The sequence below is a fragment of the Martes martes genome (genome assembly GCF_963455335.1).
Source record: "Martes martes genome assembly, chromosome: 5".
Classification (NCBI taxonomy): Eukaryota; Metazoa; Chordata; class Mammalia; order Carnivora; family Mustelidae; genus Martes; species Martes martes.
The window spans coordinates 133,419,136-133,442,706 of NC_137892.1; the positions used below are offsets into that span (position 1 = coordinate 133,419,136).

A 23,571-nucleotide genomic window follows, 5' to 3' on the forward strand; every position below is an offset into this window, starting at 1 on the left:
AAGCTTCACCACAAATCTTTGAGTTATTATCTACATTTTATAATGGAGATAACCTGGTAATGGAGATAATTTTATAATGGAGATAACCAGCTAACAGAGCTGGAAGACTTGCCCCAACTATTTAGACAGAGCAACCGATTCCCAGATCTGAGCTCTCTCCTCGTGGCCTTGCCATAATGCCAACAGAGCACCAGCATTATTCAGAAGGGTGGTATTTGTAGGTCTCTTGACCTAGCATCTTATCGGGAACTAAATTTTCACTCTAGTCAAAAGGATTTGTGGGCTCCTACTGGGCTCTCAAGAATATTAAGATTTATCTTAGGAAAATGAATCCTAGGACAGGTCTTTCTTATTCTGAAAGATAACCCTACCTTGTTCTCTTGAAGCTATGAATTATTCTAAGAAGCAATGGAAAATTTGATCACTAAGGATGAGGAACAATCTCCTCTCTCCATCTTTCTCACAGTGTACCCCATCTGGAGTAAATACTCTGTGGGCTCTGCATCTTCTTATTATAAGCAAGCATTAGTTGTGGTTTTGGGGGCTGTGTGGTTTACTGAAGTGAAATGATCATCCCCAGCTTTTCTAGCTCTCTCTCCTACCTTGTTTTCATTTCTCCAACCTGAAAGCATTTGCTTTAGAAACAGGATTTACACACCACTGCATCTACATTCTTTGGGTTGCAACGACTTAACATATTTTGAGTGCATTGCTTGTACGTTCCTCAGGGCACCCCTGGACTCATCATATTTGTAAAACTGGATTTCTCTTCTCTTCTCATCTGAGAGCAGGTGGACCAAGACAGTTCTTTGGAGGCTCAATGAGTGATTTCTCCTGAGAGAGACACATCTCTCCAGTCTGCCAGGGAATGAAAAGTCAGACAATCGCATAAATCATTTTGAATGTTGCCAAATAAATTCCACCAACTGCTACTGGCAATAATTACAGTATGTCACTGGGAAATGTGATTTTCTTCTAGCATCGGGCTTTAGCCATGTCCTGAGTGCCATGAAAACGACACAGAGAGGACACAGGCATCTCTCTTCATAGCAATAACCGATTTCTCACGATCCAGGAAAGGAAGAGATTGAAGTGCTTCTTTACCTTGAAATGTCTGGAATAGGATACCAGGGAATAAGTAGGAACCACTAGAATTTACTGCTCTTTGCGGAAAGCACACTTGTCAACTACTCCTAAAATTAGGCGAAATGGTGATTAAAGACCACCATTTTGTTATAAGCAGGGCTGTGGGCTCTGGCCGAGGAGAGGCACAACCTGTTGTAGCTTACAAAAAGGAAAGCTCTTTGGTAAGACTGGAAAGTCCTGAAAGCCAGTATGAGAGTCTGCTCCCTGGGAGGCGATAGCATCCCAAGTCTACTAGGATTTTAGGTTCAACCCCAAGACTGGCTTTCATACAAATAGGACCGGGAAGTCACATCAAAGGGCCGAGCACAGCCCTGGGCGAAGCAGCTGGGTGAACCAAGTTAGAAAGAAGACAAGGAAAGCTGCAGAATGGCGAGAAAAGGCAGAGACGCAGAGGAGGGATAAGACGGGAGGAGGGAGTCGAGGAGGGAGGGGAGAGAGGAGAAAGCCGAGCGCGGACGTCAGGAACAAAAGCTCCAGCGGAGTCTGGCGGAGGCACTAGGGGAGCATGGGGTGTTTTGAATAATTATTAAAATTAGCATGTGTCTGCGCCATCCTGTGGGTGTGGCGCAGAGCGGAGTGTAAACTCCAGCGGGGCCGGAGCAAACATTGGATTAGCGGCAGCAGCCTGCCAGCCTGCCGAGGAGTGCGGGGACCAGCGCGCGGCACGCCGACCGGCACGATGGCCTCGTCTCAGGGGAAGAACGAGCTGAAATTCGCCGACTGGATGGCAACTCTGCCGGAGAGCATCCACAGCATCCCCCTCACCAATTTAGCCATCCCAGGTAGGTGCGCGGAGGCTGCCGACGGGGCGCTCCACCTGCCCCGCCCTGCCTTATCTGCCACGAAGTGGGAACTTGCCACGCTGCCCGAGGGAGGGAAACTCGTCCCCAGGGGTGGGTCTCCGGCCAGGCGAGCGCGTGCCTGGGAGCCTCGGCCCTCTGGCGTTTTGCAAACCTCTGGGGACCGTGGCGCGGCGAGTCAAGGTGACTGCTGTTGCACCGGGCTTGGGAAGCAAGCAGGCTGCACGGGAGGGCTGGGGCAGGGGGAAGCCTGGCTCTAGGATCCGCCTCGCGTCCCCTCCCACGGTTCTCTTCGCAGACTTGGGGGGGTGGGGTGGGCGGGGGCGATTTCTCGGACTGGGGGGGGGGGGTGACCGAGCGCGGTGAGCGCGAGCCGGTGTCCTGAGGGCTCGGCCCCGGCTCGTGGACCTCCGACTCCATCCCTGTCACGGAATGGAGCGGATTTGGCAGATTTCTCGGTTAGAACCTACCCGAGTCGTTAATATTCGTCCCCAGTCTCCTTTAAAGAGACAAAGCGCTTCCCTAAGAGCGAGGAAAGTTCAGGGACCTGCGGCGGCGCGACCGCTGCCCTTGACCGCGAGCTGAAGGGAGCGAGGGGAGGAGGGCGCCGCTTCCGGGTCCGCCGGGTGGTCACCGTCTGGATTCTGTTTCGAGTGCGGTTGGCGGCGTGTAGCGCCGGGGTCAGGAGAGCAAACCCTTGCGGACCGCGCGTCTGTTGCTCGGGACAGAAGCCCGGCGGCGGAGGGGTGGGATTCACAGGCAAACCAAAGGGGAAAGGGGAGCACGCGAGTGTCCAGACAGCCTGGAAGGAAGGAAATCCGGGCAAAGCGAGGAAGAGACGCGAGGGATCCCATCCAGAAGCTTCAGCATGGCCCGCGGGGCTCAGATCGGAGGACTAGACAGGCTGCCTGGGCGGGAGCGTGCAGTAGCCCCTAGCTCAGGTGTGCGGAAGACACGGACGTTTCAGGGCGGAGTACTACGGTGACAGCTGGGGACACGGCCAGACTTCGTTACCAATTTGACTTTTCACTTGGGCTGAGGGTGCAGATGCCTGATTTTCCCAGGAGCCGGCCAGAGGGCAATTTACCCACAGGTAGTCCACCCCCCGCCTCGAGCTCAGCCCTGTTATCAAGTTCAACCTTCTGGTCTGTCTCCTCTTGATCTACCCCATCCAGCGCCCCCTCTCAGCCACTGGAGGAAGGCATAATAAAGAGGAAAGGGGGAGGGGGGAAAAAAAAGGAAGAGAGGGGTTCCTTTGAAAAATCCCAACAGGCTCTAACCAGCAGCTCTGGAATTGATCAGTAACCTAAATCAATGGTCGTTAGTCAAGTGGATGTTTGGCTGCTAGGACAGGCACAGGCTGCACTCAGCACCAAGCCCTGAAGGAAGGGGTTGTCTCCTTATGCCCTTCCTCAAGAGGTAGCTTCCCAAGAGCCCGGGTATCTCCGAGGAAAAGAACAACCCAGCTTCTCCACTGTGCGCTTAGCCCTGCTACCTGGGTGAGCCTAGGGATTGCTCTTTTGAAGGAGACCGTAGAAAGTACACAACTTTGTTGGCAAAATTTCGCTCTCACTTCCACAGGCGTTCCTATCCTCTTTGCTTCCTTTTTATTTGTTTTTACACAGTTGCTTTCATACAATCTCACCTGAACATTTCCGTACACGTAGAAAGTAATAAAGGCAAGGACTCTGATGCCGACCTTCTGATGGCTGACTTGCCAGATACACAGGGAGTTAAAAAGCCCAAGTTCACATTGCTAGTTATGAGGGATAGTAGGATACTACATCAGAGTCTACATTACATTTCTGTAATTCTTCACTTTTCAAAACCCTAGTATGGACACCAGATCAGAGAACTCTTTCCCAAACCTCATCAAGGAGGCAGTGCTGGTACTATTAACTCCACTTCATAGATGTAAAAACTGCAGCTCGGTGAAGGCCAATAATTTACCCCCAGACCAGTGATCTGACCCCTAAAGGGGTCCTTAGAGAAAGTCTCCTAGGAATTTTTGAGGGAAATGCATTGGGGTTTGTATCTGGATGGCCCAGTAGCAACAGCTACTAATCAGGGTGAGGGGACAAGGAACTAGGCATTAACAGGATACAGGGCAATTTTCCTTTTCTCAAGTGAAAACCCGAGGTCAGAGACTGATACTCTGTTTGTCTTCCTGTGGAGGCGTTGGGGGTAAGATTGGGAGGCTTTGCGTGGGATCCATTTTGAGTGTAATACTAAGAGGGGTTGTGGCGTTGGACGCAGTGGGAATTTTCACTGCTTTCTCAGCCCTTCTTAATATAATTCTCATAGTGAACCCCCTGCAAAACCTCACATTCTTACCCCCAATACTTCTGAGAAGAAAAAAAAAGATGTTTCACCAAATCCACACCCCTGAATTTCCCCCATGATTTTGTAAAGTTGGTTTGGTGGATCCATGTATATAAATCTAGGTGTTAAAATGGGTTTGGTACTTTTCTGCATTACTCAACTCTAAGAATTTTTGGAGGAAAAAAGACATTCAAACTTTGATAGAGAAGACTAATTGGAGACTATTAAACACTAATGGAATAATTGCCTTAAAATCATGCTAATAGCTTCCTGGCTGCTACATGTTTACTTGGCCAGTTGCTACAGCTTGAATTAAGTAATTATCTCCACCATTTAAAACCACTCCTGATGTACCATACAAGCGTTTCTGTGGAAAGCAACGACTGCTCCGTCATCCTCAAAGTTCAGGTTTTTCTTAGGTGAAGCAACTGGGGAGTGAAGAGCCGCTTAATTAAGAGGCCACCCACTCGGGGCAACTGACCCAGATCACCCAGGGCTAGTGCAAAGAACAACGTGCAGGTGTGTGATACTCCCCACCGCGAGTGCCTTTCTGGCTTCTCTGAACATTTCTCAAGTGTCTGCATCTTCAGTGCTTTCAGAACCAAATCGCTTACTGGCTGTTTGCATTTAAATGGTCTCATGATTTGATATTGACTGGCCTAACTAGTTGCTAGTAATCCGTATTAGTAGTTTTACTTCCAGTTTACCTTTCAAAGGCATGGTGCTGTCGGAATACATTGACAGGTGCTCAGATTCTCGTCTCATTCGTCATTTCTTCCAGTCTCTAATGACGCCAAACGGAATTTTCATTCATACATGTTTTTTTAAAACAATATCCTGGCATTTGGGGCTATGAGTGATGCTTCCTGTCACTACAGGCAGGTGAGAGAGAATAAAGAGAAATGGAAGCAGGAAGACAAATGGTGAAATTCAGGTGAAAGCGAGTCTGATGAATTTCTGACATCTTTGCAGGAGAGTTCTAACCTTACAATCATGGCGTCTCCAGAACCACAGTAAAGAGATGCGTCGTGGGAGTAAGCAAGCTTTTTGCTTGATCTGGGTAGGGTGTTGGTGATCTGGGTCTAGGAGAGGGAGTCATTCTGTCCAAAATCTGAAAGATCAGGCAGGGCTTTTAATTCCACGGGATGGTTCTGCCATACATTTTCTGATAACGTGATGAAAATCTTCACATAATACAGCAAATACAGTAATAATGAAAGATTGGCCAAAATATTGTGGTATTGGAACTCAGAGAGAGTGTATGTTTCCTTGGTGTTGGAGTTCACGGAGAGGTCGAGGGACCCCAGCAATCAGAGTCTCCTCATCCCCTCCCCTTTCCTTGGAACATACTTTCTACCCACTGTCCCACAGTTGGAGGTCTTTCAAGGGTGCTGCCCTAAGAGAGTAAGTCCTTATTAAGACCATCTGGTGGTACACATGACTGAACCCAGGCAAGGTCTCTCCAAATAAAGTCTTAAGATTCCCATTGGTGGGTGTGAAGATCTACTCTTCCTGTAGCCACCCCAAACTAGCCTCATATATAGGTTCTCTTGCTTATGAAATGTGCCACCTTCCAGTCTGGGGTGGCCTGCTTCTTTCTTTAGTCTCTTCATGACCTCTGTGTACAGGGGTTAGTTTTCGAACAGACACTTAAATAGGAATTGTTGATTGTGCTTTAGATAAGGAACGCAGAAATGCTTAGGAAATCAATAATTGTACCTGATGATTTTGTCCGTTTCTTCCAGAAAATACCAATGGCAATGAAAAAGAGCAGTTTTACTTAGAGAAACTAGATGTTTATACAGCTCTGATTTCTGTGCTCTTGTGTCTGCTTTTATTAGTTTTTCATTTCTTTCCTCACAACAATCTCTTCTTGTTGCCAGTATTTCTGGAGCCAGCTGTCTTCTTCCTTTTCTTTGTAATTTACTGTTTCTATTTTGATTAGGTTGAGACCATCTAAAGGGCAAATCTATGATTGTGTCTCATTGTACAAATTTCTTTTTAAAATCAGGGTTTGTTTTTGTGTGTGTGTGTTTTTTCCCCATCATTTTAGTCAGGATGGTATTATGGAAGTTAATCTTTGAAAGCAATCAAAAAGCAACAAAATTGTTTAGGGTGACTACTTTTTTTGTGTTGCCTTTCCATTTCCCGATTTTGTTTTTGATTTTGCTAAAAAGGAAAAATTAAGTATCCGGAACATCATTTATTCTAGGACTTTTTCTTGATGAGTTGAACTGTATCACCACCTATTAAGATAAAGTGATATTGATGCCATTTTATAGCTTACAAAATGCATTCTCATTTACACACATGTTTTCTACATGTTGTATCAGTAAACCTCCAAGGACTTGCTACTTAGAGTTGGACAAGGGGAGGTAGAAATATATCTCAGATTCCACCTCTCAGACCAATTTAATCATAATCAGCCTTTAACAAGAACCTGAGGTGACTTATATACACATTTCAAGTTGGAAAAACACTGCTTTAGGGGTAGCTCTAAGGGGATCCTTTATATAAGTGGCAGAGCCAAATTTAAATATACATCTTTGACTAAGCTCTTTCTTTTGGACCATGCAGTCTATGAGTGTTCAAAATTATAATCAGGCTTAGAGCCAGAATGTAGGTATTTGACTCAAGGCTAATGGCCCAGGTTGGGAATATACTGATAACTCACATTATAGTTCATCAGGCACCTTGAACATAAATGTGACTTAATTGCTACCTAACTGTCCAAATTAGGTCGCTGTGATAAATGTAAGACTTTTCCCCTCATTTCCTTAAAGTACTGCTGTCAGCCATCAGCAACACTTAAAATTGGCCCATTTGGAGATGCTAGTGGTCGCTAATGGCAATTTAGGAAACATTCCTGTGTTGCTTCTTTGTCCATTTGTTCTCATTCTTTGTTGTGTTAAAGGCCCAGCTACTCTTGTATTTATGGTATTATGAGTCATTCAATTTATCTAAGAGCTAAATTTTTCAATATTACTCTTGAGTAAAAGTGGTATCATGAAGGCAAAAATCAGCATCAGAAAGCCATCAAAAACAAAGGTGAACAGTAAATTGATTTTTTTTTTTATTAAAAAGGAAATGACCAACCTTGTCTGTATTTGCAAACCATGCCTCGTTTATCTGAAGCATTGTTGACATGGAATAGAAATATAAATGTGGTTATAACAAACTTACTTGAATTTTAGTTATTGAGCATAATCAGTGTTCCAAAACACTTGACATTTTTTTAAAAACCCTCAATTTGCTAAAATGAATAACATTATGTTTTTATGTTAGGGCTTACACACTTTACCCTTATGAAAATTTCTCATATCTTTACTTAGAGCTTCTCATATTTAATTCCAACCCCACCCAATCAAAATGGAAAGCATGAATTAGAAAGAAGAGGAATGAGACTGTCGAGTGCCATACATCAGCAGTAATATAGGGAATATTCATGAGGGAGGGCTAAGAAATGAAGACACAAGGACACAGAAGGTAGGTTTTCCTAAATCCTGCCACCCCAAAGCAAAATCAGAATCACGTTAGATTGTTTTCGCCCTTCCCAAGCCCCTGTTTAATGGACTTCCAAATAGTTCTAGAAATCTCCAGACAAACTCTTAAGTATGTATTGTAAGCCAGTTTGGGGGACTACTACATACATGGTATCTGCCAAGCTTTGAGGAGTTGTCACTTTCACTGATGGGACATCTAGAGGAACTGTGCTTCCATAACGTTTATACCTAAAATACCACTGCTCCTGTCAGTCCCACTAGGGCCTTTGCTATGTCTGCAGAGACCCAACATTGAGGATGTTAGTGTGTCACCCTGGATTCCACTGTGGTCAAAGGCTCCCAGGGCTGGGTTCCCCATTGTGAAAGCTGCAGGACCCACCTCTGCTGACCCCGCCTACCATCACTGCTAAAGTTATGAATGCCGACACAGACAGAACCCTTCAGTCTTTCTACCTAGGATGGATGTCCACAAAAGAGCTTTTTGAATTTGTATTGATTCTTTTGTTGTTGTGCCCTTACCCTAGGACTCAGGTATGAGTTTATGAGGGTTGGATGGAGGATAATATGTAGAATAGACTTTGTTCTACACTCTGCATTATTCTCAATTTTAGCCCACTCTCTGTGTGCACGTGTGTGTATGTACACACATATAGTGTGTATTGACTTTAACTACTTTTTCAAGGAACTCGTTTCCTCACCCCCACCCCCCTCCCCCCGCCCAGTAGGTAGACCTCTGGTAGGTGCGACCTAATTAATCCTAACTCCAGACAGGTCCAGGGCAAGAAAGCAGTTGGGGTCCATATTGTTCCTGGTGAGCAGCCTTTTAAAGCATAAATAGAGCCAAATAAACGGACATACCTAAAGTAATTGCTAATACCTTCACTGTTTGAAAGCAGAATGGTAGAGTAAAAGCTGTGCTCTGACCTTAAAGAAAATGTTAAATCTCATGCATACGTGTGTGTGTGTGTGTGTGTGTGTGTATGCACAGATTTTAACTATTGTTAGTCAAAGGGATCAGCTCTGCTAATCTAGAAGTTACCTATTACTACCAATGATGCCGCCTCTGCCCTAAAAGCATTAGTTTGGGAAACTGGAGAACATGTCCCTTTAATGGGTACTCAAGGAACTTCTAGACAGAAGCATTTGATACCCTCAAGAAGCTTATATATTCTCTTATTTCTCCTTCTTTGGGTGGATTAGGATCTAAGATTAGAGGACAGAAAAGTATCTATATTATATATTCCAGAAGGCAGGGACGAGTGAGAGAGAAATTTACCATGCTTCAGATTGAATTCTGCTGCCAGAAGCTTTCTCTAGAGCCATATGCTTTTATTATGCTCTATTAAGAGAGGAAGCTGGGTCAGGAAGAGGGGCAGGAGGAGACGGTTAAACATTCTTGAGAAGCAGCCAGGATTAGTCACCTCCGGAGACCAGGTACTGAAGCAGATGGCACACTGATTCGTTAGATATGCTCTTGTTATGTCCCTCTATTTCATCACAGACCCTGGACATGGACAGCTCTGTTACCACTTTATCTTAAATGCCAGCTAATACTATGTTTCACATAGAATTCTTTCCTGTGAGTTAATTCACAGGAAGCCGCCATGTTTATCCTTAGTCAAAGTTACAAATGATGATTGTGTTCTTTGACTCACTTGGGGAATTTATTTTTTGAAGAAAAGTGGGCTATGACGAATGGCAATTCTAGTGGCCTGCTAGGCTTTCCTGGAAGTCCCCTCTGGCTTGTGGGGAGGTGAAGAGGAAGATGTACTCAAAGGTATCCTAATGGGTGAATGGGAACTTCTCTCAGTGCACGTCTCAGGCCACACTCCCCTGTGGAGGAAGGAGGACAAAGAGGAAAAGGAAGACCAGGGCTGTCTTTAGCAGAGTTAGCTCTAAACACACTCCTGCCGTGTCCTGCTTGGGGCTTTTCTCCAGGGGAGCAGGTGGGGAAGGTGGTCAAGGGGTTGTAAAAATACTGACTTGAAGGTTGCTAGAAGGGAAGGCTACAGAACTAAGTTTTGCTTAGTCCTTATCACCCCCCACCCTTGTCCTTATTTCTCTTCATATCTGCTCAAATTCTTGGGTCTGGCATTAGAGTCCCAGTCTTGAAAATGTCCTTAATTCTCTTATCTCACTCTTTTTTGTTCTGCTTACTTGGAAAAACTTCAACTCCATCAACCTGTATTTTTTTTTTTTTTTTTTTTTTACCTATTCCAATCCCAGAAAACTTCAGTTGCTAAACATTACTGGGATTTGGGGGCAAGAAATTACACAACCTGGATGTCTCAACTCACTAGAAATTTCTGACCATATATCTTATTTCATATCTCCAGTAAATTCATTTTCCCGTTCTCTGAGATGACACTTTCATATCTCTTTTCCTCCTCGTATCAGCACTTCCTTCTCACCTCACTCTGCACTTATGGCCTCACTTTATATTTTATATAAAAAAATACATACAGAGAAGAACTTCCTCATTTTCCCACCATCAATCCAGCAACTTACCTGCAACTATTCCTGCATTTTCTTTATGTAGGAGAAATTCCTGAATCTGCCCCTCCCTAAGTCCACCTTTTCAGCGTTTACTCCCAAATTCATCCCCTGTCTCTCCTGTGTCACTATTTTTCTCTACCTCTGCTGGATCACTCTAGTCCATACATAAACATATTATTATTGCCTCTGTTTAAAAAAAAAAAAAAAGCCCTCTGGCTCCACACCAGCCTTTCTCTCCACTGTAGCAGTTCTCTGTGATGGCTATAAAAACTATCTTGTCTTGAAATTATATCCTTTTCTTTCTCTAGCCCATGCTAATCTCATTATTTCCTTACCACTGCACTAAAATTGTTTTTATCAAGGTTGCTAGTGATCTGTATTTTGCTAAAGTTAATGGTTAATTCTTTATCATCTTATTTGATCTTTCAGCATCATTTGATGTGTTTGACTACACTTCAGTTTTTAAACATGCTCCTCCTTTAACTTATGACACTTTTTAAAATATCGTGCTAAAAAACACAACATGAGATTTACTCTGTTTTTAAGTGTACAGTATTATTAGCTATAAGTATAGGGGTGTATAGCATATCTCTAGGATGTTTTCATCTTGCATGACTGAAGCTTTATATCCATCAAATGATAGTTCTTCCTTTCCTCCTCCCACCAGCCCCTGGCAACCACCATTCTACTTTTTACTTTTATGAATTTGACTACTTTAGATACTACTGAATGTAATATTTATCCTTCTGTAACTGGCTTATTTCACTTATCATAATGTCCTCAAGGTTCATTCATATTGTAGCATATGGCAGTTTTCCTTCTTCATGGCTAAATACTATTCCATTGTATGTATATTTCACATTATGTTTATCTGTTTGTCCATTGATGGACATTTAGGTTGTTTCTATATCTTGGCTGTTGTGAATAATGCTGCAATGAACCCAGGAGTGCTAATAGCTCTTTGATATCCTTATTTCAGTTTTTTTTTTTTTTGATAAATACCCAAATATGGAACTACAAGGTCATTAGAGTGTTTCTGTTTTTATTTTTTGAGGAACTGCCATATTGTTTTCCTTAGTACCTGCATCATTTTACAATCCCACCAGTAATAAACAGGGGTTCTGGTTTCTCCACATCTTCACTAACACTTGTTTTCTGTTATTGTCTTTGATAATGACCATACTAACCAGTATGAGGTATTCTCTCATTGCAGTTGTGATTTTTAATTTCCATGATGACTACTGATGTTGAACATCTTTTCATATACCTGTTGGCTATTTGTATGTCTTTTTTTTGAGAGATGTCTATTCAAGATTTCTGCCACTTTTTAATTGAGTTATTTGGTATTTTGCTATTTGGTTATAGGAATTAATTATGTGTTGGAAATTAATCCCTTGCAGATATATGGTTTGAAAATATTTTTTTCCATTTCATGGTTGCCTTTTTATTCTTTTGATTGCTTGATTGCTTTCTTGCTGTGTGGAAGTTTTTTAGCTTGTGGTCCCACTTTTCTATTTTCCTTCTATTGTCTGTGCTCTTGGTCTCTTATACCAGAAATTGTTGCCAAGCCCAATGTCCAGAAACCTTTTCCCCGTGTTTTCTTCTAAGAGCTCTACTGTTTCAGATCTCATATTTAAATCTTTAATTCACTTTGAATTAATTTTTGTATATGGTATGAGATAAGGGTCCAGTTTCATTCTCTTGAATGTAGGTATCCAGTTTTCCCAACACAGTTATTAAAGAGCCTATCCTTTCATCCTTGTCAACCTTGTCAAAGGCCAGTTGGCTGTACATGTATAGGTTTATTTCTGGGCTCTCATTTTGTTCTGTTGATCTATGTGTCTGTCTTGATACTAGTACCATACTGTTTTGTTTACTGTAGCTTTGTAATATGTTTTAAAACACGAAGTGTGAGTCCTCCAGCTTTGTTCTTTTTTCTCAAGATAATTTTTGCTATTTGGGTTTTTGTGTGTGTGTGTGTGTGTGTGTGTGTGTGTGTGTATGTGTGTGGTTTCCTATGAATTTTAGAGTTATTTTTTCTGTTTCCATTAAAAAAATAATTGGGATTTTGATGGAGATCACAATGGATCTGTAGATCAATCCAGGTAGTCTGGACATTAGAATATTGTCTTCCATCCATGAACAGGGGATGTCTTTCCATTTATGTGAATCTTCAGTCTGTTTCACAAAGTTTTCTGAGTACAAATCTTTTACCTCCTTTGTTAATTTATTACTAAATATTTTATTCTTTTTAATGCTGTTATATGAGATTGCTTTTTTAAATTTCCTCTTTGGATAGTTTATTTTTAGTATATAGAAATGAGACTGATTTTTGCATATTGATTTTTGTATCCTGCAAATTTATTAACTGCATTTATTTGAACAGTTTGCATCTGTGTATAATCTTTCAGATTTTCTACATATTAGATCATATCATCTATAAGCTGAAATCATTTTAGTTCTTTCTTTCCTATTTGAATGTCTTATTTTTCTTGCTTAATTGCTGTGTCTAGGTCCAGTACTATGTTGAATAGAAATGGTAAAAGTGGGCATCCTTGCTTTGTGCCTAAGAACTTTTAGCTTTGAGTATATTTTCATGGACATCCCATATATGACCTTTTTAATGTTAAAGTCATTCCCTTCTATTCCCTATTCTACTGAGTGTTTTTAACATGAAAGCATGTTGAGTTTTTGTCAAGTGCTTTTTCTGCATTTGTTAAAATGATCATGTATTTTTTATCTTTTATTCTGTTAATGTGATGTATCACATGGATTTTCTTAAATATTTTTCTTAATATCATACTATCCTTGCACTCTTGGGTTAAATCTCACTTGATCATGGTGTATGATCCTTTTAATGTGCTGCTGAATTTGATTTGCTACTGTTTTGTTGAGGAGTTTTGCATCTTTAACTCATCAGGGATATTGGCCTATAGTTTTATTATCTTGTAGTGTTTTTGTCTGGCTTTGGCATCAGAGTAATGTTGGCCTCACAAGATGAGTTTGGAAGTGTTACTGCCTCTAAGTTTTTGGGAGAGTTTAAGAAAGACTGGTGTTAATTCTTTAAATGTTTTGTAGAATTCAGCAGTGAAGCAATCTGATATCTGGCTTTTCTTTGTTCAGAGGTTTAGACTATTGATTTAATCTCCTATTAGTTATAGATTTGTTCAGATTTTCTCTCTCTTCATGATTCAGTTTTGGTCAGGTGTCAAGAGTTTCTAGGAATTTATTCATTTTATTCTAGGTTATACAGTTTAGCATATGATTTTTCATATTAGTCTTTTTAAGTCCTTTTTATTTCTGTGGTCTCAATTGTAATGTCTCCTTTTTCATTTCTGATTTCATTTGTTTAAGTCTTCTCTTTTTTCTTATTTAGTCTTCCTAAAGGCTTGTCATTTTTCTTTTTTACATTTTCAAGAATCCAACTCTTAGTTTTGTTTTCTATTTTTCTATTCTCAATTTCATTGATTTACTCTCTAATCTTTATTTCCTTTCTCCTACTAACTTTGGGCCAAATTTGTTTTTAGTTTCTTGAGGGTCTAGAATTAGGTTGTTTGAGGCTTCCTTCTTTTTTTTAAAAAATATTTTATTTATTTGAGAGAGAGAGTGAGAGAGCACATGTGCATGTGGAGGAGGGACAGAGGAAGAGGGAGTAAGAGAATCTTAAGTAGGCTTCATGCCCAACACATGAGCCTGATGTGGGGCTCAATCTTACAACCTAAGATCATGACCTGAGCTGAAATCAAGAGTGAGATGCTTAACCAACTGAGCCACCCAGGCACCCTAAGACTTCCTTTATTAATGAAGGAATTTGTTGCTCTAAATTTTCCTCTTAATAATGCTTCTGAGGTATCCCATGTGTTTTGGTGTGGTGTCTTCAATTTCTTTTGTCCCGAGATATTTTCTTTTTTTTAAAGATTTATTCATTCATTTATTTGACAGAGAGAGAAGTAGGCAGAGCAGCAGGCAGAGGGAGAGGAAAAAGTAGGCTCTCCACTGAGCAGGGAGCCCGATGCAGGGCTCGATCCCAGGACACTGAGATCATGACTTAAGCTAAAGGCAGACACTTAACCAACTGAGCCACCTAGCTGCCCCCCGAGATATTTTCTAACATTCATTTTAATTTCTTATTTGACCCAAATTAACCAAATTTCTTATTGGTTATTAAAGAGTATATTGTTTCCATGTATTTGAGAATTTTTCAGTTTTATTCTGCTGATTACTAGTTTTATTCCATTGTGGACAGAAAAAACACTTGATATGATTCTAATCTTTTAAATTTCCTGAGATCTATTTTGTGGCCTAAAATGTGATCTGTCATGGAGAATGTTCTGTGTGTGTTTAATAAGAATGTGTATTCTGGGGGCGCCTGGGTGGCTCAGTGGGTTAAGCCTCTGCCTTCGGCTCAGGTCATGATCCCAGGGTCCTGGGATCAAGCCCCACATCGGGCTCTCTGCTCAGCGGGAAGCCTGCTTCCTCCTCTCTCTCTCTGCCTGCCTCTCTCCGTACTTGTGATCTCTGTCAAATAATAAATAAAATCTTAAAAAAAAAAAAAAAAGAATGTGTATTCTGCTGCAATTGGATGGAATATTCTATATATGTCTGCTAGGTACATTTGGTCTATAGTGTTCAGGTTCTCTATTTCCTTATTGATCTCTATTTCCTTATTGATCTGGATGTTCTAGCCATTCTCCAAAGTGGAGTATTGAAATTTCCTATTTATTTCTCTTTTCAGTTTTGTCAATATTTGTTTCATATATGTGGCACATGTATATTTTTATGTATATAAATATGCATATGTATATGTGTTAGGTACATGTATATTTATAATTTGTATATTTTCCCTGTGAATTGACCCTTTGTGGTTATATGATGTTTTTCTGTCTCTTGTGATAGCTTTTGACTTAAAGTCTCTTTTCATTGTTATAAGTATGGCTACCTCTGCTTCCTTTTGGTTACCACCTGTATGGAATATCTTTTTCGATTCTTTCATTTTCAGCCTATCTATGTCCTTAAATCTAAAGTGATTCTCTTTTTTCAACAACACATTAAAAGGATCATGCACCATTATCAAGTGGGTTTTATCCCTGGAACGCAAAGGTGGTTTAACATATTCAAATCAATAAATGTGATATGCCACATTAACAGAATCAAGGATAAAATGCATTATTTGATGATTTTTATATATATAATATATATTTATTTTAAATATGTTTACATATATAACATATTATATATATATTTTTTCATCTCAATAGGTGCAGATCAATAGATGCAGATAAAGCTTTGACAAACTCAATGCCATTTCATGATAAATTCTCTCACCGAGTTGGATATGTAAGGAACATACTTAACATAAAATAGAGACCATATATGACAAAACCACAGCTAACTTCATACTCAGTGGTGAAAGCTGAAAGCTTTTCCTCTAAAATTAGAAACAAGGGTGCCAACGCTAACCATTCCTATTGAACCAAGTATGGAAGTGCTACCCATAGCAATTAGGCAGTAAAAAGAACTAAAAGGCATCCGGATCAGAAAAGAAGGAAAATTGTGTGCAGATGACCTGCTCTTATATATGAGAAAACCCTAAAGTCTCAACTATAAACCTGCCAGAACTAATAAAAAAATTCAGTAAAATTGCAGCTTACAAAAATCAACATAGAAAAATCAGTTGCCTTTTATACACTAACAACAACGTTTTTGAAAGAAATAAAGAAACAGCTCCATTTATAATAGCACAAAAAGCCAATAAAATACTTAGGAACAAATCTAACCAAAGAGATGGAAGATTTGTACATTGAAAGCTATAAGACATACATAAAAGAAATTGAAAAAGACAGATTAATGGAAAGGATAGTATTTTCAATAAATGATGTTGGGAAGACTGGCATTTGCATGCAGAAGAATGAAATTGGGCCTCTCTATCTTAATCATACACAAAGATTAGTTCAGAATGGATTAAAGACTGAAACAATAACACTCCTAGAAGAAAACATATGGAAAAAGTTTCTTGACAGTAGTCTTGGCAATGACTTTTTTGGATGTGACACCAGAAGTAGAAGTAAAAGCAAAAATGGATAAAAACAGGACTAAATCAAACTAAAAAGCTTCTGCACAGCAGAAGAAATAATAACAAAATGGGAGAAAATATTTTCATACTCTATCTCTGATAAGGTGTTAATTTCCAAAATATAAGGAACTCCTCAGAACTCAATAGCAAAAAAATGATCTGATTAAATCAGAGGACAGTCTATGCAGATAGACATTTTCCAGAATAAACATACAAATAGCCCACAGGTACATGAAAACATGTGCAAATTCACTAATCATCAGGGAAATGCAAATCAAAACCACAATGAGCTATCCCCAATACCTATTAGAATGGCCATTATCAAAAATACAATTAACCTGGCTAGAGATTCTGGAGGCCTCTTAAACCATTTTTGTGGATCTGTCTTCTCTGGGCTTGTCTTTGTAGATCCTTCATTAGAGGGCTTTGCTGGTCCCTTCCCACCACCCTGCCAGCATCTCATAATCTCTCAGTCCCTTTCACGTCTGTTATCACCACCCAGCTCTTTTTTGGTTCTCAGCAGTTCCCAAGCATCTAGAATGTGCCAGGTCCCATCAAGAGGCAAGCAAGGCAGTAGTCAGTTCCTTGGGCAGTCCCTTGAAAAGCCAGAACGTTGGACACATGCTCTGCTCTTCTCTACCCTCTGGGGGAGAGGCTCCCAAGCCGTATTAGCCTCTGTCTCTGGTATTGCCAGTCCTCTGGAGCAGCAACAAGCCATCCAGCTTTCCTGTGCTCAGTGGCCCCCAGGCATTTCCAATGTGTTGGGTTTTCCATTAGGTCTCTGAGACCGATGAGGCAGAAGGCAGGCGTTGGGCTGCCACTCCTCCCCTCAAAGTCGGAACATTAGAAATATTGTCCAGTCTTATCTTTCCCTCTTCAAGGAGAAGCTGGGGGTTTACTCTCAATCATGTGGCACTGTGTTGGGGGAGAGACTAAGGCAGGAGCATGCCACAGATTTTCCTACCAGCTTCAATGGCTAGTGTTGCACTCATGTGGGATGCAGGAGCCTCTGAACTGGTGTCTCAATTTCCTACAAAACAAATTAATTGATGTATTGCTGAATTAGTGTCTCCACGAGGGGGAGAAAGGGTTTGGGGCTTCCAATTCTGCCATCTTGCTGATGTCACTATCTTATTTTTTCAACTTGACTGGCTATTCCCTTTAGGTCATCTTTGCTAGCTATGTCCTCCAGATTTCTTCTTGGTTTAGAGATTTGAATTGTCCACCAGATTGTCACCAGTCTGCCTTCTTCCACTTCTAATGATGCCTTCTCCCCAGGATACATCCCCTGACCATGCTAGCCAATGCAGTTTACCTCTATCCTCATAATTTTTCCAACAATTGCTTGATTTATCCTCTTCATAGTGCTTAAGTAGTAACAATCAACTCCTTTAGTTATGTATTTATTGTATGTCAACTGCATATTATACAAGCTTCTCAAGAACAAGACCTTGTCAGTCTTTCCAGATACCCAGAATACGTCTGGGCTACAGTCAGTGTGCAATAAATGTTTGTTGACTAATAAATGATGGTATAAAGGGAGTCTGATTTTGCACGAAGATCTCTGTTCAATTGATTTGAGAAGAAGACACCCCAACAAAAGTATTCAAGACAGATCCATTATTTGAATTCTTTATAAAGTATTGACCCAAAACAGGTTAATTTCAACAAAAGAGTGATCTCCATGAACACTAGTTAAGATTAACACTAGTTAAGATTAAACTGCACAATCCAGTGTTCTGTGAATAAGACACATGACAATTGAACAAAGTGAAGTAGGAATTAGTTTTATATGGCAGTTTATGAAACTATGTGTTCAACTGGTTTTCTTCTATTTTTATATACTAAGTTGATTGGTTATAATAAAGACTTTGAAGAAATATCAGATTGGACTGTGACTTTAGGGAAAAAACAGCTGTGCTGTCCTTAATACTGCTCAGGTTTCTGAGTTTTGTATTCTAATCGTGTAGAAGTCGTTCACGAAAATATGATCTGTATAGTGACATATTTAACCAAAATCTAGTAGTAATACTAGATTCCATAATCTTTGAATATTTTATTCCTTATTAGCCTCCATAAGAAATTTCTATTAAAATACAAAAAAAGTATTCAGGATATCCACAAGGCAAAAAAGGACGATCCAAATAGGAACCGATATAACAGATTTTAAATGCCATGTGCAAAAGATGTCAGAGCTGGCATTTAATTGCAGAAATGTGTCAGCATGACTGAAGTCCAGAAAAGGCAGAGACTGAAACAAACAAGACAATACCAAGATCTCTCCTCACCACGCCTGGAGCTAAATGTAGTACAACAGAGCCTAGAACATTGCTTGGGACAGATCATGTAAAATTAGCAAATGATAACAAGAAATAACCATTCCCTGGTTCAGGCAAAAGATAGTTTAAAAATTCAAGTTCTGGCTTCAAGTGCTTGGGTTTAACACCCTGGCTTTGTTATTTATTAACTATGTGAATTTGAGAAAATAATTTAATCTCTTGTCCAGGTTAGTTTCCTCCTCTAAAAAGTACAATAGGTTGAGTACTTTATAGATACAGTATTTCTTGTGTATGGGAATGTTTTCAAGTGTGTTCAAACTTTTATGCCAAGGCAATATGTATCTCCATGTACTAAGGGGAAAAAAACAGACAAAATATTAGAGAAGTAAACAGTCATTTCTAGAGATTGTAGAAATTGAAGTATAAAGACATGTAAATGTCACAGTTTCCAAAAGAGGAAAAATGGATCCCAGCAACTTTACATGGTAATGATGAATGGTTTGTGGGTAATTAAAAAGGAAGTGACAAGGGTTGCCTGGGGGGCTCAGATGGTTAAGTGTCTGCCTTTGACTTAGTTCATGATCTTGGGATCCTGGGGTCAAGCCCTGTGTTGGACTCCCTGCCCATCAGGGAGTCTGTTTCTCTCCCTCTGCCCTTCCCTTCCACTAGTGCTCTCTCCCTCCCTCTCTCTCTCAAATGAGTAAATAAAATTTGGGGGGAAAAGAAAGGAAGTGACAGTAATCTATGTCCTGGGTGGAAAAGTGAACTGCCCGGGAAATATAAAACCCCGACTATAGGCTCGATTTGCAACCACGTCTTGGGTAGGTCACTTAACTGCACTGGGTCCCTGGCATTACCTCTGCAAGACTGTACAACAGCTGATATTGTGGGCCTCCTTGCCCCAACCCCATCTCTGCCACTTACCAGCTCACTCAGGGGAGCTGCCAGAAACTCTGAGTTACCATTTCCTCACCTCCACAATGGAAATAATGGCATTACCAACCTCATGTTCTTTGTTGCAAGGATTAATATATATGTATATGTGTATGTGGTATACCTGTCCCAGAGTAAGTGGTCAGTAAATGTAGTGGTTTTGATCATTCCATTGCATCTAAATAGCCTCCTTTACTTTGCTAACAGGTTCCTAGCAGGGCCTACCTGGTTCTCTGCCTCTCTAAGCTCCCCTTTACTTGCCCTAAATCTTCCTGCCTTTTCTCTCTTCCCTCTTCAAGTTCAGCACTGCCCTGGGTTCCAGAACCAGTCCACCCATAAACAAGGGAATGCGAAGAGGCCTACTTCAATGCTTACCATACTGTGTCCAGCACTCTGGTTCTCTGATGCAGCTGAGTACAGAAAATGGGCTGTTGGGGGAGGAGCAGTGTGAGTAACACAGACAGGAGACTGGATCTTCCATTGGTGGAGAGGATGGCTAGGTTGACACAGTGACAAGTGCTTGGGAGGATGTCCATGTCCAGAGAGGACAGTGACCAGCAATAGTTCTGGTGTGGCAGAGGGTACAGGTTCCAATATATGACAGAGATAATAGAAAATCTACAAGCAGATTTTCTAGGAACACAGGAAAGCTTCAGTCAAATTAGACTTCCTTGTACAAAGTTCACTTGTCAGTGTTTGAACTTTGGACGCCACCTAGAAAACTAGGTTTTTCCAAGATTAAGCTCCTCAGCCCCAGACTATACCCATATCATAGGATAGAAAGAATTCCATATGATTCTTCCTACCCAGTTTCGACTGCCTTGTGCCTGAATGAGCACTCTCTCACTGTGATTTATGAGAAAACTGCTAGTTGTTACAAGTTGGTGCATTAGGTAACAGAGCCTAAATTTTAAAATGACTTAAAAACTTGAAGATTAATTGAAGTTATTCTAATGAAAAGAAAAACACAATACAAAATATGTTACAGCTGGTCAACAGAAACCTGTGGTTTTTGAGTAAAAGACTTAGGACAAATTGTCACTAGAAGCTAACTATAAATTGGTAGTGTGACATGCTGGCCGATAGGTCCATACATGCTTGGGCTGTGTGGCTAGCTACAGTTTCCAGAGCAAGGGATGTGATAGCCTGGCTGGTTCTGACTGGCCTGAGCATCTGCAGCAGCATGGGGCTGTGTTCCGGGCTTCAAACTCGTACAGAGGTTGGAAAGCTGCAGTGTTTTAGGGGTAGCCAAGGAGTGGGGATCGTGGGGAGGGCTTTACCAAGCCATTGACTCTGACATTTCTGGGAGCAAAACCCTAAGGAAATATAGCCACCTCTCTTCAAACCCATGAAGAAGAGGTTTGTGGAGTTCTAAATTAAAGCAACCGTAAAATAGAATTCAGACATATGAAGGTTTTGGCAAGCTGAAAGGAAAGGGGGAAGCCTTTATCAATGTGACTTTTAAGTAGTGAACTCGCCCTCTCCGGTAGAAGTATGTAAAAAGAGACTGGACGGTCATCTTCCAAACATCTGCATTGACACGGACTTTGAGCTAGATGACCCTGAAGGCGTTGCCTGGTTCTAAGATCCTGTGTGGTTTGGGATATGTTACTTAGTCTTTTTGAACATCTGTTTCTTATATGACAATAGAGATAGGAGTAGGACCCATCTTCGTGCAGATGTTGGGCAAATTGAGTAACTGATGTGAAACATTCAGCATAGTGCCTGACCCCTAGTAAATTTTCAATATGGGAGTTGTGAATTATAAAAGTTACCTAATGAATTCTTCACAGACAGAATAAATCAAACCTTCTCATAAACACTATTCTACCTTACCTGTCCTCCATCTGTAGCATATTTTTGGTCTTTTACCTTCATTTTTTATAGTTTTATGTATTGTTTAATTGCCTAGAAGGATTTAGCAATCTCTTTGAGCAGGCAGGATGTGAACTGAAAATTGAATACAGCTGGAACAAAGCCCATTTTAATTTAGGACCTGAATATTATTTCCAAGGCTATTAGATTAAGAACAATATTTTGGCATATCAGTAGAAGGAACTTATTTTTCTCCTGTGTCAATGTAATTATTGAGATTGACGTCCTATGATAGAAGATGTGCAGATTCCAGGCCACGATCATTCCATTATCCCTACACAGACTGGGATCCCCTGGGCCATCCCTGAAGTCAGGATGCCAGAATGACCCTTAGGCCCTGACTTCGAGCAAAGTTCTGAAAGGAGAAAGCAATAAACCTGATTTCAAAGTTTTTAAAAAATGTTTTCCTCCCTAAAACCAGCTTATTCTTCTTTTCATTATGTCAGTGGACAATTCATCTAAGGGCAATTTAAACAATTTAATGGGGACACACTGTAGTATTTGGCAATGGTATTTGCTTATTCAGTGTTGATAAAATGAAAGATGGGTAACAGAAAAAACTGCTGGACTTGAGAGCTAGAAATGTATGAACAAACATTTGCAAAAAGTTGCTAAAAAATAAAGTTGTGTGGGGTCTCCTGGGTAACTCAGTGGGTTAAGCATCTGACTCTTGATTTCAGCTCAGGTCTTGATCTTGGCTCAGGTCATGATCTCAGGGTTGTGAGATCGAGCCCTGTGTGGGGCTCTGTGCAGGGTGTGGAGCTTGCATGAGATTCTCTCTCTCCTACTCCTTCTGCCCCTCCCTCTACAACTTGAGTGTGTATGTGTGTATGTGTGTGTGCATGCACTCTAAATAAATAAATAAATAAATAAAAAGCGTGACTCATGGGGACAGTAACTTAAACATGGCTCACCAGTTTGGGCTCAATAATTCAATGAATGTGCATGTAAACATTAGAATACTGTAGTGTGTGTGTTTATGTGTATGTGTTTTAGGATCTTAAATTACCCATTTTATAGGTATCAAATATTACCAAGTCAACCTGATTAAGCATTGAAAATTAAACATGTAAAATTAACTTCCCATCTTTCCCCCACCATCCCTTGCACCTGACAAAATGGGCGTTACCTTTTTTGGTGACTGCTGGGAGTTTGGACTCCCAGGTGGAGCAAGCACTCAATCCCTTTGTGTTTGTTTTCCCACCTACTTAGACAGTGATATCAATAGCTCCTTCCTTAAAAGGTGATTGATTCTATTTTAATGCATTTGAAGCCTTTACAAAATGTGTTGGATAATACCAAGCTCAGTAAACTTAGACTAAATAATTATGTGTGCATTTGTGGTGCGGACAGTATTTTGGATAGAGGAGGGCAATAAAAATGGCAATTCAAAAATCTAAACACCCATGACTATGAATTTATATAGGAAAATAATGGGATTTTTTTTTACTTCCAAAATATGTAATCTGATTGACCAATCAGTTTTCAAGATGTAAATAGCATTTTATACATATATAAATTCAAAGATTTGTACTATAAGATTATGGTAAAATACACATAACACAAGATTCACCATTTTAACTATCTGTAAGTGTGTGGGTCTTTGGCATTAAGTACATTCACACTATTGTGAAACCATCACTGCCATTCATTCATAAAACATTTTCATCTTACAAAACAGATTTATTAATAAGATTTTAAAAATTATTTAAAAAATAATTTTATCTTTCTCCTATAAATCCCTTTTGATATTGCAGAGCCATAGTATATATTTTATCATACTTGTATCAACAATCTTTTAAGAAAGACGGGGAATCAAGGCTCAGAGACACTTGGTAGCTTGGTAGCTCTCACTCTTCTGATTAACTGGAGAGTCAGAACTGGAGCTCAGGACATCTGGCTTCCAGTGTCGTATTTTTCTTGCTTAATCCATTAATAATGCAAAATGAACTCTTTGCTGTTTCACCTGTGTTCAATCAACTGGGCTTATTTTTCTTTGTGCTAACCCATTGTAAACTTTGTTTTGCTCTCCAGGTTCTCTTTTAATCCCTGTATTTCAGATTTGTGTTTTTTTCTGATGAGATCATATTAGGTGCACTTTAATTGAGAGTCTTTTTGCTTTCAATTTTATGTATGTATATGTG

General features: G+C 40.4%; 1 protein-coding gene across 1 annotated transcript in view; it reads left to right on the forward strand.

Moving 5' to 3' along the window:
• The first annotated feature begins 1,718 nt into the window (after nt 1-1,718).
• PLCXD3 (phosphatidylinositol specific phospholipase C X domain containing 3) overlaps nt 1,719-23,571 on the forward strand; it is a 167,794-nt gene continuing 145,941 nt past the window's right edge. The window contains exon 1 of the mRNA XM_080804937.1: nt 1,719-1,928. Coding sequence (XP_080661063.1) covers nt 1,826-1,928 — 103 coding nt within the window. The 5' untranslated portion in view covers nt 1,719-1,825. The remainder of the gene's footprint in view (nt 1,929-23,571) is intronic.